The 18,376-nt window shown below is 41.4% G+C and overlaps 1 protein-coding gene across 5 annotated transcripts in view; it reads left to right on the forward strand.

Moving 5' to 3' along the window:
* kto (kohtalo) overlaps positions 1-18,376 on the forward strand; it is a 396,148-nt gene that overhangs the window by 71,227 nt on the left and 306,545 nt on the right. For 4 of the 5 annotated variants that reach the window (XM_067158251.2, XM_067158254.2, XM_067158252.2 and 1 more), the window contains exons 8-9: positions 4,048-4,150; positions 10,618-10,769. In XM_067158251.2, coding sequence (XP_067014352.2) covers positions 4,048-4,150; positions 10,618-10,769 — 255 coding nt within the window. The remainder of the gene's footprint in view (positions 1-4,047; positions 4,151-10,617; positions 10,770-18,376) is intronic. The other variant, XM_067158253.2, reaches the window with a different exon arrangement.

Raw genomic sequence — 18,376 nt, forward strand, 5'->3', positions numbered from 1 at the left:
ACCTTCCTTTCTATCACATTTATTTTTAACTACCACAAAAACAGCTTCATGATCACTAATACCATCTATTACTTCAGTTTCCCTATAGAGCTCATCTGGTTTTATCAGCACCACATCCAGGTTATTTTTCCCTCTGGTTGGTTTCATCACTTTCTGAATCAGCTGTCCTTCCCATATTATCTTATTTGCCATTTGTTGGTCATGCTTCCTGTCGTTCGCATTTCCTTCCCAATTGACATCTGGCAAATTCAGATCTCCCGCTACAATCACATTTCTTTCCATAGCATTTCCCATATAGCTGATTATCTTATCAAATAATTCTAAATCCGTGTCAGCGCTACCCTTTCCTGGTCTGTACACTCCAAATATATCAAGTTGCCTATTATCTTTAGAAATGAGCCTTACACCTAGAATTTCATGTCTCTCATCTTTAACTTTATCGTAGCTTACAAATTCTTCTTTCACGAGAATGAACACTCCCCCTCCCACCATTCCTATCCTATCTCTACGAAACACACTCCAGTGCCATGAGAAAATTTCTGCATCCATTGTATCATTTCTCAGCCATGATTCAACTCCTATTACAATATCTGGTAAATATATATCAATTAAATTACATAATTCTATTCCTTTCTTTACAATACTTCTGCAGTTCAACACTAACAATTTTATGTCATCCCTACTTGATTTCCAGTTCCCTGTTCCCTTATCACCGCTCCCTAGACAACCCCGTTTCCCTGAATGTACCTCCCTATCACACTTCCAAACAAATTTCCTAACTTATACGTACCACTGCAGTTAAAGTGAAGGCCATCTGAGCTGGGGTCCCTATATCCTACCCACCCATTGGGATCTAGAAATTTCACTCCGTTTCTCATATACCCACTCCATAGTCTCAGTTAAATCCCCAATCACCCTCCAGTTAGTATCCCTCGCACACAGTATTCCACTAATAACAATCTCCGCTTTCTTAAACTTCACCCGTGCTGCATTTACCAGATCCCACACATCTCCAACTATGTTGGTACTTATATCAGCTTGCCCTACGTTGGTACCTACGTGAAACACTACCACCTTCTCCTTCCCCTCCTCCCTCTCTTCTACTTTCCTCAACATCTGCCTCAACCTAATTCCTGGATAACATTCTACCCTGGTTCCCTTTCCTCCACACGCTTTCCCCACGTGTCTAACGATGGAATCCCCCATGACCAGAGCCTCAACCCTACCCACCTCATTTGATCTCCTCCCCTCCTGGTCAGCCCTTTCTTTCCTGATAGCTGCAGAAGCTACTTCCTCCTCCCTTTTCTCCTTCGCATGACCCTGTCTCACCTGTCTTTTCCTATCCTCTACTCTACATTTCCCTTTCCTACCTTTTCCCTTCTTCCTACTTCCACACATCTCACCAACAGTTCCCTGTCCCTCATCTTTCCTCTGTTGTTCTACCTGGAGTGACTTGTACCGATTTCGCACAGACACCTGTCCTGAATTCTGATCCTGAATAGAGCCCTTAGCCTGCAATCTCCTTCCCCTTAGATCATTAGACCACCTGTATTCTACAACTCCCCCCCCCCCCCCCTTTCCTTCCCCTCCCTCCCAGACTAACGTGGTTGGAGTAACCAAGAATAGCATAAGAAATTCATATGCAGTTGGAGAGCAGCCAAGGATGGTGCCAACCCAACTGGGGCTGGAAAAGGGAAAACGGTGCTAATAGGTTTATTCTTCTTCTTATGGCGCCGTCTTCCTCCGAATGTGGCAGTCCAATTGATTATGATTACATGCGAAACGGCAGCACCGAAGATTTCTATCGACGTATGACCATACCACCGCCGCAAGTCTTTCAACCAGGAATTTCTCCGTCTTCCCACAGATTTTTTCACATCAATCTTCCCTTGAATGATCAGTCAGAGAAGTTTGTATCGTTCACCTCTCATGATGTGCCCGAGGTAGCTGAGCTTACACTCCTTGATGGTTATGAGAAGCTCTTTCTTCTTGTTCAAGATGTTGAGGACTTCTTCATTTGTCTTATTTTCTATCCAAGATATTCGGAGTATTCTTCTGTATAAGTACATTTCAAAAGATTCAATACGCTTCTCCAATAAAGGGATAAGCGTCTACCCTTCGAAACCATACAGAAGGACAGGAAAGACAACAACGTAGAACTGTGAGCTGGAAGTAGAGTTCTCGGCTGGTGAATAAGGTCCTCATGGTATTGAACATATTTTTTTGCTTGTCCAATCCTGGATAAGATTTCGCATTTTGAATCACAATGCTGGTTCACTAGAGTTCCAAGGTATTTGATAGAAGATACTTGCTGGACGATGTTGTTGTTGATGTAAAGGGAGGCCTGTTTTGGTGTTTTTGGGAATACAATTAGCTTGGTCTTGTTAATATTCAAGGATAAACTGTAGGTTTCACTGGTCCTCACGATGTTGTTTATAATGATTTGAAGATCACTTGGGTTGCTGGCTAACACAATAGTGTCATCAGCAAATCATAACCATTGATCTTGATACCTAGATTAACATCTTCCATAGCCTCTCTGAACACAGCTTCAGAGTAGATGTTGAAAAGAGTGGGGACAGGACACATCCCTGGCGGACACCTCTTCGTATAGCTAAGTCCTCAATAGTAGTTCCTTCTGTTTTGACCTCTGCCGTTTGATTCCAGTACAGATGGGAAATGATACAAAGGTCACCAACATCTACACCAGTAGATTTTAAAATCTCAACAAATTTTGCATGAGATACGCAAGCAAAAGGTTTTCGGTAGTCTATGAAACAAGCGTGCACATCTACATTCATATCTAGGCATCTCTGGGTCAAAACATTCAAGGAGAAAAGAGCCTCACGAGTACCCAGTCCATTCCTAAAGCCAAACTGAGTATGTCCAACTTGGTGTTCGCATTTGAGGTATATTAGAGTGTGGATAATACGCAGAAATACCTTGAGCAGATGGGACATTAGGCTGATCATACGATAATCATCACAATGTGATGCACTAGGCTTTTTAGGTATGGTGACAAAAGTAGATCTCCATGAGCCTTAGTTCTTTTGCTTCCCGACATTTCCTCCTCACTGTCCTGTTTAGTTCTTGGTAATGGACTTTATTTACATGTTTCACTTTCTATCTTTGGTCCATAAGCTGTAGAATATCTTCTGTCCTCCATGGCTGTTTTTTCTAACTGTTCGAATGTCCTATATCATTCTCTTGAGTATCAGTGAGTATGTTCTTTAGTGCAATCCATTGTGATTCAGTTTCCTCTGTTTCCAAGTTGTTTATTGTATTCATACGTTCTTCGAGCTTCGAGGTTGTTTGAGCTCGAAATACAGGATTGTCAAGGCTCTTTGTATCGATGCACTTAGGTCTGTCAGAGCGTATGTTCTGGACAAAATGATGAAGTGTTAAGTCCATGACGACGGGATTATGGTCGCTGTTAACATCCGCCCCAGGGTAGGTTTTGACAGCTTTCACATCTTTTCAGATGACTCTTGATGAGAATGAAGTCTATCTGATTCCTGACAATATGACCTTCACAATCTGCAGGAGACGTCCATGTATACAAGCGTCGGGGATGTGGCTGTTATTCTGAACAAAACTGAACTAGACGATTACCTCTGGCATTTCTCTCACCAAGGCCATATTGTCCAACAATTTCATCCTCTGCACCGAGACCTATCTTAGCATTGAAATCACCAGGGACAAGAGTTACATCCCCTTTCTTTGTAAGGGACATTGCCTCCTCAAGAATGGAATAGAATCTTCGACTAATTCGTCATCCTTATTGCCGGTTGGAGCATAGGCTTGGATAATATTCATGGGAAGCTTGTAGTTTAAGAAACATGACACGCTCTCCAAAGGGAATGAAATCTCGGTGCGACGTAAAGCCCCTAGCAAAAAAAAAAAAAAAAAAGGGAATGAAATCGATGACAGACTTCACCAGATCAGACGAGAGGACCACAGCCACTCCATATTTATGTTGAGGTTTATTAGAGGTAATTTTTGTAGATTGATGTGTTGAGGTGGTGATGATGACTGTTTTCATTGCAGTAGCAGTAACATGGTGCTGAACCCTCTTGCCATGACATTCAACGAATACATGAGCTGCCCTCATCATCGAGATATCATGCTCAGCTTGAGCGCTGTCTTGCAGGTTAGTACTTCCTGTAACAAACTACAGTAGAACCTCGATAATTCAAAATCCTGCCTAATTCGAAGAAACTCTTGTTCCTAGAAACATGAGGTACGGTTTTGCACGTCATTTAAATTGTTTAATTTGAAATACGGATAATTCGTAATTCGAAGAACAATGTCGGTCCTCATTACCAAAATTCAGACTTTTAATTCAAAACTGTCTTTTCATTTTAAAAAGTTAATATTTTTCGGAGTAATTTAAATTCAAAATTTATCCGTGTCATGATAGAATGTGTCTTCCAGAACCTGCTGGGGGAGTTTTCAGTACTTTCACTCACTTTGGTGCTTGAAGTTTGAGCAAAATCGTAATTCTTTTATATTCAGCGTTTTAAGGAACGCCACAATATCACCAGTGTGCGGAGAACACTGGCAATGAGTAAAATTCTTTCTGTGTCCACCTATTCAATACAATTATATTTTGTAGTGATTAAATTCTACATGAAATATAAACATTAGTTAGGGACATGTTGTAATAAGTTGATAAATACTAATAAATAAAATCATGAATAAAAATATATAAATAAAATTACTCAAAAACTTAATAAAATTAATAAGCATAATTAACCGAAATGTCCGTAGTATGGGCGCCAGACTTCACCAGAATGGATCCCTCGAATTTAGATAAGAGCATGATAAACTTTATATCCCAGGGTGTGTACATAATGCTGCGTACTGGTACATCTGCTGCAGGCCTTACCTAACCTATTGAAAACGACTAATTAGGTAGGAACTGCACCTAGGTTCATCAATAACACTGATTCTAAAATAGCTAACTATATTCTTAACAAATTCCGTGCACGAGCACCTCATCAACATACAATATTATACATATAATACACACATAAAATATTGCTGGAAGACTCCATATTAACAACAACAACAATAATAATGAAAATCGTGGGAAAACGAGAGCGAGAACTAAGTTACCATTTGTAAATAGTCCGATGAACAATGTACATGTATGAAGATAAATACCCTTCACTGTCTCTATATCATTTCGACTTACCGATTCTCATAATCGGCAGTTATCACATCACACAGATACTGTACCTTGTACTACTGTGTTCACATATTTTAACACTTGTAAAGATATATACACACGTCTGTCGATCCTCAACATAAATTATGGAAAGTCTGAGATAGCTTTCACCAACATATAATGCTAGGATGCCTTTGCTGGCGGGACCTAGTGTTTACACTGCACTAAGTCTTCTGGTATGGGCTAGAGCAATTTTGTTACTTTCATTCATCTGTCTCTGTCTTATCCTTGGCTTTGACAAAATGAAAGTGACTGAGGTATGAGCGACGCTAGTAATGCCATTCCTTACGCAGCCAGTCCCTGCTATGAATGGTGTGAAACTGTTGCTCATAGGGTCGGTTGGTGCATGCATTTCAGTGGGCTTGGCAGACTGATATGTAATAGCAACTTCTGGCTCGGTGAGGAAAGCAACGGGAAACTACCTCACTCCTCATTTCCCTAGTACGCCTCTTCAGTGATGCCTAGGCCATCTATGACAGCTCATGGCGCAACTGTTGAGGATCCAACCAGCCTTCAGGCGGATGACTAAACATACATACATAATACTAGGCCACCACAAGTGCTACAATACTTAATGCGCAAGCACTCTCCACAATCAGCCACTTTCCACGAACATAACAAGACTACGCTCCATGAACGTTTGAAGTCCAGTCCATTGCTGCCGTGTCACTCCAGTACCGTGTATCAGCACCACTTCCTTCCCGTACAGTGCGTCAGTTGTAGTTGTAGTTATCTTCCTTCTCGTTCCTTTACAATCACCTCTACAATCACCCTTACAATGTCTCGTACAATGTTTCATACAATGTTCCTGGTTGCTTTTTTTTTTTTTCTCCGGGGGGGGGGGGGGGGGGGGTCCCGAAGCCCGCTCCCCCCGCGTGACCAACGACTCAATCTACATGGTCTCCGACATGCTATTATTTCTAAGAAGAAGAAAGAGATAGCAGGGAGGAGTGGGAAGTGATACAAGGAGTATCTGCCGGTTTCCGAGTCAGACTCGCTACCACGGCAAAGTTTGTGTTGGTTGGATAGTGTTAAGGTATGGTATTGAAGGGTCAGGGAAAAACCACATAGGCAGAAAGAAGAAAGAGCCTACATGTAAAACCTGACATCTTTTGAGAGCACATGCAAGGATGTGGGCTGGAAAAAGACCAGAGGTTGTGTTAGTTAGGAACAGGTAACATGCACAAAACATAAACCAATTCCTCGCCATTCCATCGCCTGGGGATCAGTCCGTCTGGGCACTGCTGGGACTAGCACGGTCCTTGCCGGCTGCGGAGCCGTGCGTCGAGTACCACTAGGGCCTGTCGCACGACTCCACCTCCTTGGGGTACCTTGTACCCACTCTCCGATCCCGGAGAATGAGGCCAAGCCCGCCGAGGCGGGGGCCTCCTGGAATGGGGTGGGTCATGGCGCCGGGCCTCCCTCCTCTCTGCCCGCGCCATGGCCCTATAGACTGGGCAACTGCGGTGGGAGGCCGGGTGGCCCCCCGCGCAATTGGCGCACACCGGCGCCTCCTTAAGTGTTGCGCAGGCCCTGTAGTGGTGATCACCACCACAGCGGTTGCACTTCACTTGGAGTCCACAGCTAACTTGGCGGTGGCCCCACCCCAGACAGCGGAAACACTGCAAGAGCTGCTGAGGGGGACGTTTTACTCTCTTCTGACTGCCGCTACCCGCTGAGGTCCTCTCCTGATTGGCTCCTCGGTTGACTGCTGTCCTGGGAGCAGTCTTGGGTTGCGGCTGGGCGGCCCTCTCCTGATGGGCCGGCGTCGCCTTCTGCTTCGTGGTCCGGCGTCGTCTTCTTCTTCTTCTACCCGGGCGTGTCTTCTCGGCAGGGGAAGAGGCCTCGTCCTGGTGATGCTCCTCCCGGCCTGGTGACCCCAGGGTAGCTGATGGCTCCGCTGCGTCGCCGTCTTCTTCCTTCTCCTGGCTGGCGGCGGCGGCGTCGGTCGGTGCTAACGCTTGACTGCGTTCCCTGTCCTGTGGGGCGCACATCGAGGTCTGCAGCTTGATTGACGTGCTGGCAGGCTGGGCCTGGACAGCAGCCTCAGAACGCCAGGGGGCGTCCTCCTCCACTGAAGTCGCACAGTCGCAGCGCCAGAGGGCGTCATGCCCCACCTCCGTGGTGGCGTCGCTGGTCGCCGGCTGGGTGGCCAGGACTAGGTCGGTGTTAACCGTCCTATTCCTTAGCCTCCTCGGCGTCTCCCTGGTCTCCTTCGTGGCCCTGACTGCGCCGGCGTTCATCCCTGGCACTCCGTCCCTCCCTGGTAGACGGATGACCTGGAACAGAGAAGAAAGCTCCCCCTCAGCGTCGCGCATCCGCTCCTGGTCGTGATGCCGGATAATGAGGCCTCCTGGTAGGAAGCTCTCGACGGCCATGGTTGTCGAGATGATCCTGCCTCCTCGGCGAGGGCGCCGCATTCTGTCCAGGACGAGGCCCCGTTCAGAAGTTACAGGGCGCCCCGGCCTGTAGTACACGAGCAGCGCTTCGTGCGCCGGGTCGGTGTAGCCTTCGGAGAAGAAGAAGCCGTTAGGGGGGTCACACCCGTCCCTGTAAGGCTCCGTCTCCACCTCGATCTCCGGCTCCTGCGGCAGCTCCGGCTCGGGTGCCGGGGTCTCCGGCACAGGTTCCAGCGTCTGCGGCTCCGTGTTGCTCTCCGGTGTCGGTGTCATGCCGGTGAAGAGATCTTGGAGCAAGTGCCCGATCGCCACCGCCCGTTCCTGGGTCGTCATCATATCCGCCTGGCGGTCCATCCTGGTCCTCCTGTAACAAACTTTGAAAGAGAAAGAGCGAGCACTGAGAAGTGCTCAGCTCAGACAAATGCTCGTCCGAAGTCGTACTGATAAGTACAGCTGCCTGGTTAGCACTAGAAGTACTGAGCGCCTGGCAAGGAGAGAGAGAGAGAGAGAGAGCGCAGCGAGAGGCACGTACGTCCTTTCCTGGTTGCCGCCGTATGATCAACCTTTATAGACATCAACATCCCCCTCCTCTCAGATGATACGTCTGGATTGGTGCTTGCTAGCCAATCATGAGTAAACCTCTTCTTTCTCCCAAGTTATAAACAAACACTCGGGAGTTTTACATGAATCATCGAATTTCCCTGGTACAACAACAAGCTCATCTCATCAGGCTGGGATATATACATGACTAATGGAATTTCCTGACACAAGTACATCACAACACACACTGGGGTAGCCAGATGACTCATTCAAATTACCAGAGTTATTAAAGCAATGTTTTCCCACTCGTGCAAAACAAATTACTCATACCTACATATGTGGATATCTTCCAGCTTACCAATATAAATGGCAAAATATACAAATGAAATACTAATACTAATAATAATAATAATAAATCGAATACTGACAATAATATCTCTAACTTCGACATATAATTCGGGGGTGTGATATATGTACTATCACAATGTTTCACCCTAGTTTTGGGCATCTAATACTAATCTTAACGTCAAGTCTTAAATCTATTAACATTGGAACTTAATACTAAACTTAAATTAATATCAAATATTAAATACAATGGTCTTATGCTTATTACAAAGTTGTGTTTTAGGTGATAATTGCATAGTTTACAATATGTACATTAGCTAAATGCCAGATTTTGTGAACAAGGAAGCAATAAAATATTTTATTTTACAATGACTAGAAAATGTCTGTATTTAGTATTTGATATTAATTTAAGTTTAGTATTAAGTTCCAATCCTAATAGATTTAAGACTTGACCTTAAGATTAGTATTAGGCTGAAGATGCCAAAAACTAGGGCGAAACATGTCCCTAACTAATGTTTATATTTCATGTAGAATTTAATCACTACAAAATATAATTGTATTGAATAGGTGGACACAGTAATTTCATTCAAGAAAGAATTTTACTTATTGCATCTTCAATATGGAACAAAATGAGATTAGTTACTTATAACACTGGCAAAGCCGACAGTTGGCGAAAAAGCATGCATATAATCAGTACGTAAGCACCGAACAATATTGTCAATAATACCAATATAAATGGTCGTTTATTGGACATTATAAATTTTCCAGCTAACTCATTCCTGGTTGCCAGCGTTTCACCCCCGTGTGCTAGGTTGGGCTCATCAGTTGGTACCTGGCACACCTACCAAGACGCATGGCTAGTGCATATCATGGAGGCCACTGCATAGGCTGATTGAACCCACCGGCAGTGCCAATGCACTATGAGAGACTTTGTCTCACTACCAAAAATTGATGCCTGCTTGGCCATCAGATGATATAGATCTGAAATATTTGTTGTTGGACATTATAAATTTATAATGCCCAATAACGGACCATTTATATTGGGATTATAAATTTACTCATTCAGGACAAATATTTCAGATTCCCTATGGGAATCAACATCTATATCATGAATATTGTCAATGCCAATGAAACTGCATTGGTTTTTTTATGCCGAGCCCAAAGGAGAGAAGTGCCAGCCAGGAAATTGTACAAGAATGGCGGTCATTGTACTGTGTTGCAATGCACATGGGAGCGAGAGATTTCCTCCCCTCGTCATAGGAAAGTTTGAATGGCCACGATGTTTTAAGGGCGCCGGGCACTTTCCGTGCAAGTACAAGGCATCTAAAAAATTTAAACAGTAGAGTGAACCAAAAAATAAAGCATTTGCACAACAGAGCCAACATAATTTGTCCTCGTCTTTGAATTGTATGTGGTTTTCTTTCGTTGCGTAAGGTTGTGTGTGCCAGTGATTTATCTAAGCGCATTATTTGAATAATATAAACGCACCTTGTTGGATACTTTTGAATAGCTTTTTCCGTGGCATTTGAAAGGTTTAGACTGTGATTGCATGCATTAATGGATCTTGTGATGCGACTGTTACAAGAGAAGTAGCACTGTGTTGTAAACTTGTAATGCAGACTCGTCATAGTAAAGCTTAATAAGCCACGATGTCGGGTACTTTCCGTGCAAGTACAGGAGGGGAACCAGCATAGATTTCTCCACGTCTTCGAATCATGCTTTTTTTTTTCCTTTCATTGCTTGAGGTTATGTTTGTCAGCGAGTTATTTGAATACTGTATATGCACCTTCTTGGATACACTTTGGAATTTTTTTTTTTTTTCTATGGCATTTGAAAAGTTTAAACTCTATACCAAGGTTAATTGCATGCAGTAACATGTCTTAAGATAATTTTTAACGCGGCAAGTGTTGGCATTTCTGAACTACGAGTTGGTGGTCAATTCGAAGTTTGATTTTTGCGTCTCAACGACTTGGTATTAACGAGGTTTTACTGTACTTTCAACTAATCCGTGATAAAAGTGCCCCTATACTTCTCAACGTGCTTACTTTTCTCTTTCTCAGTCATAGTAGTGTGACGTAATAACAACAACTCTTGACATTGCAGGTGATCACTCTGGAGTGCCCCACAGCCCTTGTGTGGAACTGTGTGGGGGAGGGCAAGTCATCTTCCTTGCTGAATGGCTCTCCTCTGGACTACTTGCCTTGTGCACCTTCTACATTGCCTATGCCACAGCGGGCCAGCAATCCACAGATCAGGTAACTTGCCAACTTGCATATAAACAAGTAAACATCGCTGGTTGTGCAGACAATGACATATTCAGTATCTTGTGAAATTTGCTACGCAATTATGGCCATTGAAATTGGCCCATATTAGCTATTCCTTATTCGGGTGTTATGCTCTAGTTGGTGTCATTGGTATTAATTGTGCGTAGGAAAGATATAATTTGTTAACATGCCATAATTTTTCTTTGTTGTGTTCCTCACGCCCTCTGTGATTGACCGCTGTTGTGGGTATAAGAGGATGTCGTCCTTTTCGCCCGCTACTACAGTGGCAAAGCCTAGCCTCAGTTTGCTCTTTGAACCTCCTTAGATGGGTTTGAGGACTAATGCAATGCTCTAATAATTAAGTTCCTTCTTGTGAACGTGATGTGAGGTAGTACCTTGAAGTGATAATCTACAAGCTTAACATGGAAGAAAGCATAATGCTGTTGCATTGTAAGTGAAAAATAATGGATTAAATAAGCTTCTATATTACTTCAGTAAGCCCACACCATCCTGGAATTTTGCTTCAAATCTAAATTAACAATGAGTTTGCCGTGACTTGAATTTGTTTGATCTCTTATTTCAAAACGTCCGACTGTGAGCTGCTTCATTATCTCGTGTGACAGTATGCCATGCTGTTAAGAGGTACATCACCAAGAACTGTGATACAGATTAAATTTTGTGATCAAATTAATTAATTAATTAATTGAGATAAATTTTAAATTTGCCAACTGAAAATATCACGAAACTGTAATTATAAGTATTTTTGGGTAAAATATATAGTGGCTGGGTAATATTGTGATGTACAGGACGTTTATTTTCTTCTCTCATATTGTACGTTGTTAGGATAATTTTTCTTGTTTCTTAAAAGTTTCTTGGGGTGTAATGTTGAATTAAAACACTTGTCATGAAGTATTACGCAGGATCTAAACTGAACATTGTTGTGCATTGTGTAAAAATAGAATGTTAACCCATATGCACCCACCCGCCCTTTGCTCTGACATTGCTAGGAATCCGCTAACTTTTTAGTATGCAATCTGGGTGTTGCAAGCTTTCGGTTAAAACAGTATAGCGGGTGATCGACAGCGCGTATTATATTATTGAGAAATTCCACGTTATTGCTCATGACAAAAGGAACACAACAATACAGAAATATAACACATCCCTTTGAAATCTTAAATTTTTCATTAACTTTTCTCACCTCAGAAGTTCTTTAGTGTGTGGTAATTATACGACTTGAGCCTAATTTGGAAATAAATCACGAGTAAGCAAATGATGAGAATATAAACTACATGATTGGGTTCCGTATTGAATGAATACAAGATTTATTGCTCCACCTTCTCAATACGTTTATCAAAACATTACAATGTGATAGTTTCGGTCCGTCATCAGCCTAGCCAAAATTATAAGCAAAAGAGATAATCTGAAATGATATGGATGAATGGTGATGGAATGACATACAAGTAAAACCACATACATAAATTGCATGGAATATAACTAAAATATGTTAAAATTAACAGATGAATAAAATCATTGTGATGTCGCTTAAAATTTCTTGATGCCAGAGTCTTAGGTTGACGGTTGAACTCGTGTTGTACACTTAAATTCGAGTGAAATCTTAAGTTTCTGGAAAGTTCTGAGAGCGAGTTCCACTACGGCGCAGAGGGAATTGTCCAATATAGACTTGACGAATTGAGAAAGCTGGACTTGTTCTATGTAGTATGAACAATTACTGTGTTTAAAGGAAGTCTCAATTCAGTCGGAACCCAAAGAACCTAAACGGACAGAAACTAGTACGTGACACTATCACATTGTAATGTTTTGATAAACGTTAAATGATTTTAAGTATTGAGAAGGTGGAGCATTAAATCTTGTATTCAAATTATGAGATTCGAACCTGTATACCAAATACGAACTTACAGCCGTATGTCTCACTTGGTGTATTATTATTGTTATTATTATTATTATTATTATTATTATTATTATTATTATTATTATTATTATTATTATTATTCAGTCCGAGGATCAGTGGTAAAGTGTTCACATCCAGGTATCAAGATTGTAGGTTCAAATCCGGCAGTCGCAATCGGATCTTGAGGGGCGGGAGAAAGTTCATTCGGCATTCCATGTCGTAGGATATTACTAAGCGAAAGATCTCTGGTGATATATTTCGTGTTCATTTGTGCACAGGATCACTTACAACTTCTTCCTCACTAAAACTGCTGAAATCAGAGTCTAAAACGTCAAATATGCTTTGAATTTCGCTATTACTGAACATATCGCGCGAGCAAGCAACGTCCTTCTCAGCCATCTTGTCAACAACAGAATATAGATTTCTCGATCGATATTTTAATCAATTCTCTTTGCCAAAGAAGCATATCAGAGCACTCTGGTGACACTTTGAGACACCAAGAACAGATTTCAATTAGAAATGTTTCCGGAAAAAGCCAACAGATGTCAAAAATATCTCCTATATGTGACCTTGCATCCCGGTGTACCAGTCCGCTTACGGGTGCACAGGGGTTAATCAATTAGATGCGGGTTTAATTGCTACGTAACCTATCATTTAAAATTTCTAGTGGACTCCGAACGTTTCTTGTTAATATTGGCGATGTGCAATTTGCCTTCCTAAATTATGTCTGCTGTTTGATGATATTTTGTACATTTTTTTCTCCTCTAACTCACATCACGTTCATTGGTTTTTTCTCTTATTATTTCATGTAGTCCTTTGCTTATTAAGGATAAGGTAGCTGATCTCCGGATGTGCATGGACGCATTTCATTGGGAGCATCTTATTGTATTGTCATATAGTGGATATTGTCTTTTTATGAGCGGCATTGGTCACAGGAGTATATTTTAAATTTTTTATTTTAAATTTTTCTTTTGAATTCTCTCCAGTTCCATTAATTATTTTAATTTTTCTTGGCATTATATTCTTGTTAATGACTTGATAGTTTATCTCAGGTTTATTTTCTATATTTTTCAGCACTTTCTTATTTTTACTTTTTTCATATTTCAATAGTATTTCGTATTTGGTGTAAATTATATGTATTTTTCTGGTTTATTTCTATAAACTTCAGTGTTCAGTGACAGTTATTTTAACTAACCAAATATATATCAACCTTTGCTTATTTAACACATCGACGACTGGCCCCGAAGATCTCCTTAGTGCTGCGGCCAGGATTTGTTGGCGGGCTCTCCATTTTTACGCACGGGTTTCGTTTGTAGCTTGTTGTGCTATCTGTTGGCTGTAATTGTAACTACTATCAATCATGTCATTGAGTAGAAGGATCGTGGATTTTAGTGTCGATGTATTTGTTTTAATTGTACGGTCTTTCTAGCTATGGAAACTTTGTATATACATGGGTGTTCGTCATTGTCCATGTCAACGTGCCTCATATGACGACAAAGTATTTCAATATTTATATGCAGATTCATTGTCTGATGTGACACATTGGTGATGCGCCCTGAGAATTCTCGTAGTTTGTCAGCCGATTGTAGGTGACGGGCTACGAGAATTAACGCTTTTAAGCATCTTGTATTTCTTTGGATATTGATGAAATTGTGGGGGAAATTAGGAGTTCCAAACGGTGTAGTCATGGAATATATATTATCACTGGATCTTTCTTTCTTTAAACTTTCATGTATTTAACAAAATAATGTTGGATATGTAGAACTATTCCCTGGAGCACCAGTGCGGACGTCAATATGGCACGGCACATTCAGTCGCCGATGGCTATGGATAATTCTGATCAATTATGTACAGACCAGTTATATTAATAGGTATCGAGTGCAGTGAATTAGATATTTCTAACACTAAATGGGGAGTAGCCGTATAAAGAGGAATCCTTGCATACTTGAATGGCACAGACAGTGCTTAGAATGACTGTTAAATGGAGCCAAAAATGATATCACAAACTACAGACCACTAAACAACGTGTTTCGAATTTGAGGTCGATATCTTAAATAGTTTGAGCGCAGCTTCAACTATCCGTACATGGGGAAGCAGCCTCCATTCGGGGCTCGTCGTCAATGTGTTAAGATAAATTACCATATTTATTTAAAGTTAAAAACTTCATTATTGTTCCGTATTGAATAGAGAAATAAGATGTACAATATTATAGGTTAGGATCCACCTTTCAATACTCCGTAATAAGATGGTAAAAAGTAGTTACAACCTGTTTAATGGGACCGGTTTCAACACATTTTAAGTGTCATCATCAGCCAATTTGCGAAGATCTTACAACAACTAGCACATTGAATACAGGCAAAAAATTAACATTGTATCATAACGTAGCAATTCAGTAAATGTTCAAAACACAATAATCACAGTCAAGAGAGTAAACAGAACATCACTATCTTGCGCCGAAAACAAATATAGCTGAAGTTCATAAGCAGGTCAAATATTCGCTTATGTAAAGTCGTTGCTAGGCAGGTCTTGTAGGCATTTGTTTCTCCGGCCGAAGAGCAAAAGGTGACGTGAATGAAGTCCTAGGAAAACAGTGTAGGATTTAATTTCGTCAAATTTCAAAGTGGATATATAGCTTTTATAAAATAATTTAAAACATGTATTATTTTGGGCTAGATATGTGGATGACACATTTGTTATACTGGATGATAGAGTTTTCAATGCAGCTTCTACTCTTAATAGCCTCAATAAAATTGATCCACATAATAAATTCACTCTTGAAACAGAATCAAACAAATCTATTAATTTTCTAGACATAACAATAAACAGATTACCTTCCTCATTATCATATATGATTTACAGAAAACCCACACATACAGCTAATACCATAAAACAAGACTCTTTTCACCCACAGTCACATAAACGTGCTTCGTACAACAGTATGGTTAACCGCGCCTTCAAAATTCCGCTATCAAAGGATAACTTAAATAAAGAACTAAACATCATCCGCTCTATTGCCAAATTTAACGGTTATAATTCTTATTTTATTGAACAAATCATTAACAAATTTAGACACCGCCCTAACACAACACTCTTAAAAGATATTCCCAAACCAGCTGCTTACACCACATTCACATTCAATGCAAATACCTATAGTATAGCTAATGTCTTCAAAAAACATAATACTGTGATTTCTTTTCGAACTAATAATAGAAACCTTGAATTATTACATAATTCCCACTCCTTAAATAGAACAAGTGTCTTTTCTAAATCAGCCGTATACCGTTTTAAGTGCCACAACTGTAATTCTTCTTACATAGGTCAAACTGGTCGCAACTTCAAAATTAGGTACTTTGAACATGTTAATGCAATAAAGCACAACAGATTTTCGGCAGCGGGACAACACATACATGACACAAAACATGCTTTCACTACAATAAACCAGGATATTGAAATTCTCAGCACTCTAAATAAAGGCCCTCTCCTAGACATCACCGAAAACTGTTTTATACACCTTGACCAGTTTTTCAATCCAAATCTTAATCTGAATGATATTTCTGAGAAACCCAATCCCCTTTTCGATTTTCTCATCTCCTTTTTAAATAACCTGAAGTCAACAAATAAGGAATCAATCTTTCACAATTTACACAATACCCTCTCATGCCACTTCCCCCTTCCGCAACACCCCCCTTGATCCTCCTCAGTTCTCCCCCTTCTCACCCAAGGGGCTCTGAACTTCGGAGCGTGGGTTGGCGACCACGGGGCCCTTAGCCGAGTCCTGGCATTGCTTCCACTTACTTGTGCCAGGCTCCTCATTTTCATCTATCCTGTCCGACCTCCCTTGGTCAACTCTTGTTCCTTTCCGACCCCGACGCTTTTAGGTTTCCGAGGGCTAGGGAGTTTTTCATTTTCACGCCCTTCGTGGCCCTTGTTTTCTTTTGGCTGATATCTTCATTTTTTCGAAGTATCGGATCCCTTCCATTTTTCCTTCCTTCCCACCCTCCATCCCCCAGAGGTTCTGAACTTCGGAACGTGGGTTGGCGACCACGGGGATCCTTAGCTGAGTCCTGGCATTGCTTCCACTTACTTGTGCCAGGCTCCTCACTTTCATCTATCCTGTCCGACCTCCCTTGGTCAACTCTTGTTCCTTTCCGACCCCGACGCTTTTAGGTTTCCGAAGGGCTAGGGAGTCTTTCATTTTCACGCCCTTCGTTGGCCCTTGTCTTCTTTTGGCTGATATCTTCATTTTTCGAAGTATCGGATCCCTTCCATTTTTTCTTTCCTTCCCACCCTCCATCCCCCAGGGGCTCTGAACTTCGGAACGTAGGTTGACGACCACGGGGGCCCTTAGCTGAGTCCTGGCATTGCTTCCACTTACTTGTGCCAGGCTCCTCACTTTCATCTATCCTGTCCGACCTCCCTTGGTCAACTCTTGTTCCTTTCCGACCCCGACGCTATTAGTTTTCCGAGGGCTAGGGAGTCTTTCATTTTCACGCCCTTCGTGGCCCTTGTCTTCCTTTGGCTGATATCTTCATTTTTCGAAGTATCGGATCCCTTCCATTTTTTCTTTCCTTCCCATCCTCCATCCCCCAGGGGCTCTGAACTTCAGAGCGTGGGTTGGCGACCACGGGGCCCTTAGCTGAGTCCTGGCATTGCTTCCACTTACTTGTGCCAGGCTCCTCACTTTCATCTATCCTGTCCGATCTCCCTTGGTCAATTCTTGTTCTTTTCCGACCCCAATGCTATTAGGTTTGCGAGGGCTAGGGAGTCTTTCATTTTCACGCCCTTCGTGGCCCTTGTCTTCCTTTAACCGATTTCTTCATTTTTCGAAGTGTCGGTTCTTTTTCTTTTTTCTTCGAATTAGTATTATATTAAGGATTGTTGCCCAATTGTATTTCCTCTAATAAGAATAACCACCACCACCACCACCACCACCACCATCACCACCCTCTAATTAACGTCCCCCCTTTCTCTATTTATCATTTCTTTATCAATTACTACGGCAAGTTGTTTCGAGTTGAACCTCGTATTTCTTTCATTATTTCTTCCTATTTTTTAAAATATATTTTTTATTTGGCTTTATTCTTTTTAAACGTTTTAAATTATTTTATAAAAGCTATATATCCACTTTGAAATTTGACGAAATTAAATCCTACACTGTTTTCCTAGGACTTCATTCACGTCACCTTTGCTCTTCGGCCGGAGAAACAAATGCCTACAAGACCTGCCTAGCAACGACTTTACATAAGCGAATATTTGACCTGCTTATGAACTTCAGCTATATTTGTTTTCGGCGCAAGATAGTGATGTTCTGTTTACTCTCTTGACTGTGATTATTGTGTTTTGAACATTTACTGAATTGCTACGTTATGATACAATGTTAATTTTTTGCCTGTATTCAATGTGCTAGTTGTTGTAAGATCTTCGCAAATTGGCTGATGATGACACTTAAAATGTGTTGAAACCGGTCCCATTAAACAGGTTGTAACTACTTTTTACCATCTTATTACGGAGTATTGAAAGGTGGATCCTAACCTATAATATTGTACATCTTATTACCATATTTACGCGAATAATCACCGCACCCTAACTTCAGGAAGGCTGATTTTGAAAGAAGAAAAAAATGCCAACATTGACGCAAATAAAACCTGCACTCCAATTTAGTGCCTCAATTTTTTTTTTAAAAAATGCA

Source organism: Anabrus simplex, chromosome 14, assembly GCF_040414725.1.
Source record: "Anabrus simplex isolate iqAnaSimp1 chromosome 14, ASM4041472v1, whole genome shotgun sequence".
Lineage (NCBI taxonomy): Eukaryota > Metazoa > Arthropoda > Insecta > Orthoptera > Tettigoniidae > Anabrus > Anabrus simplex.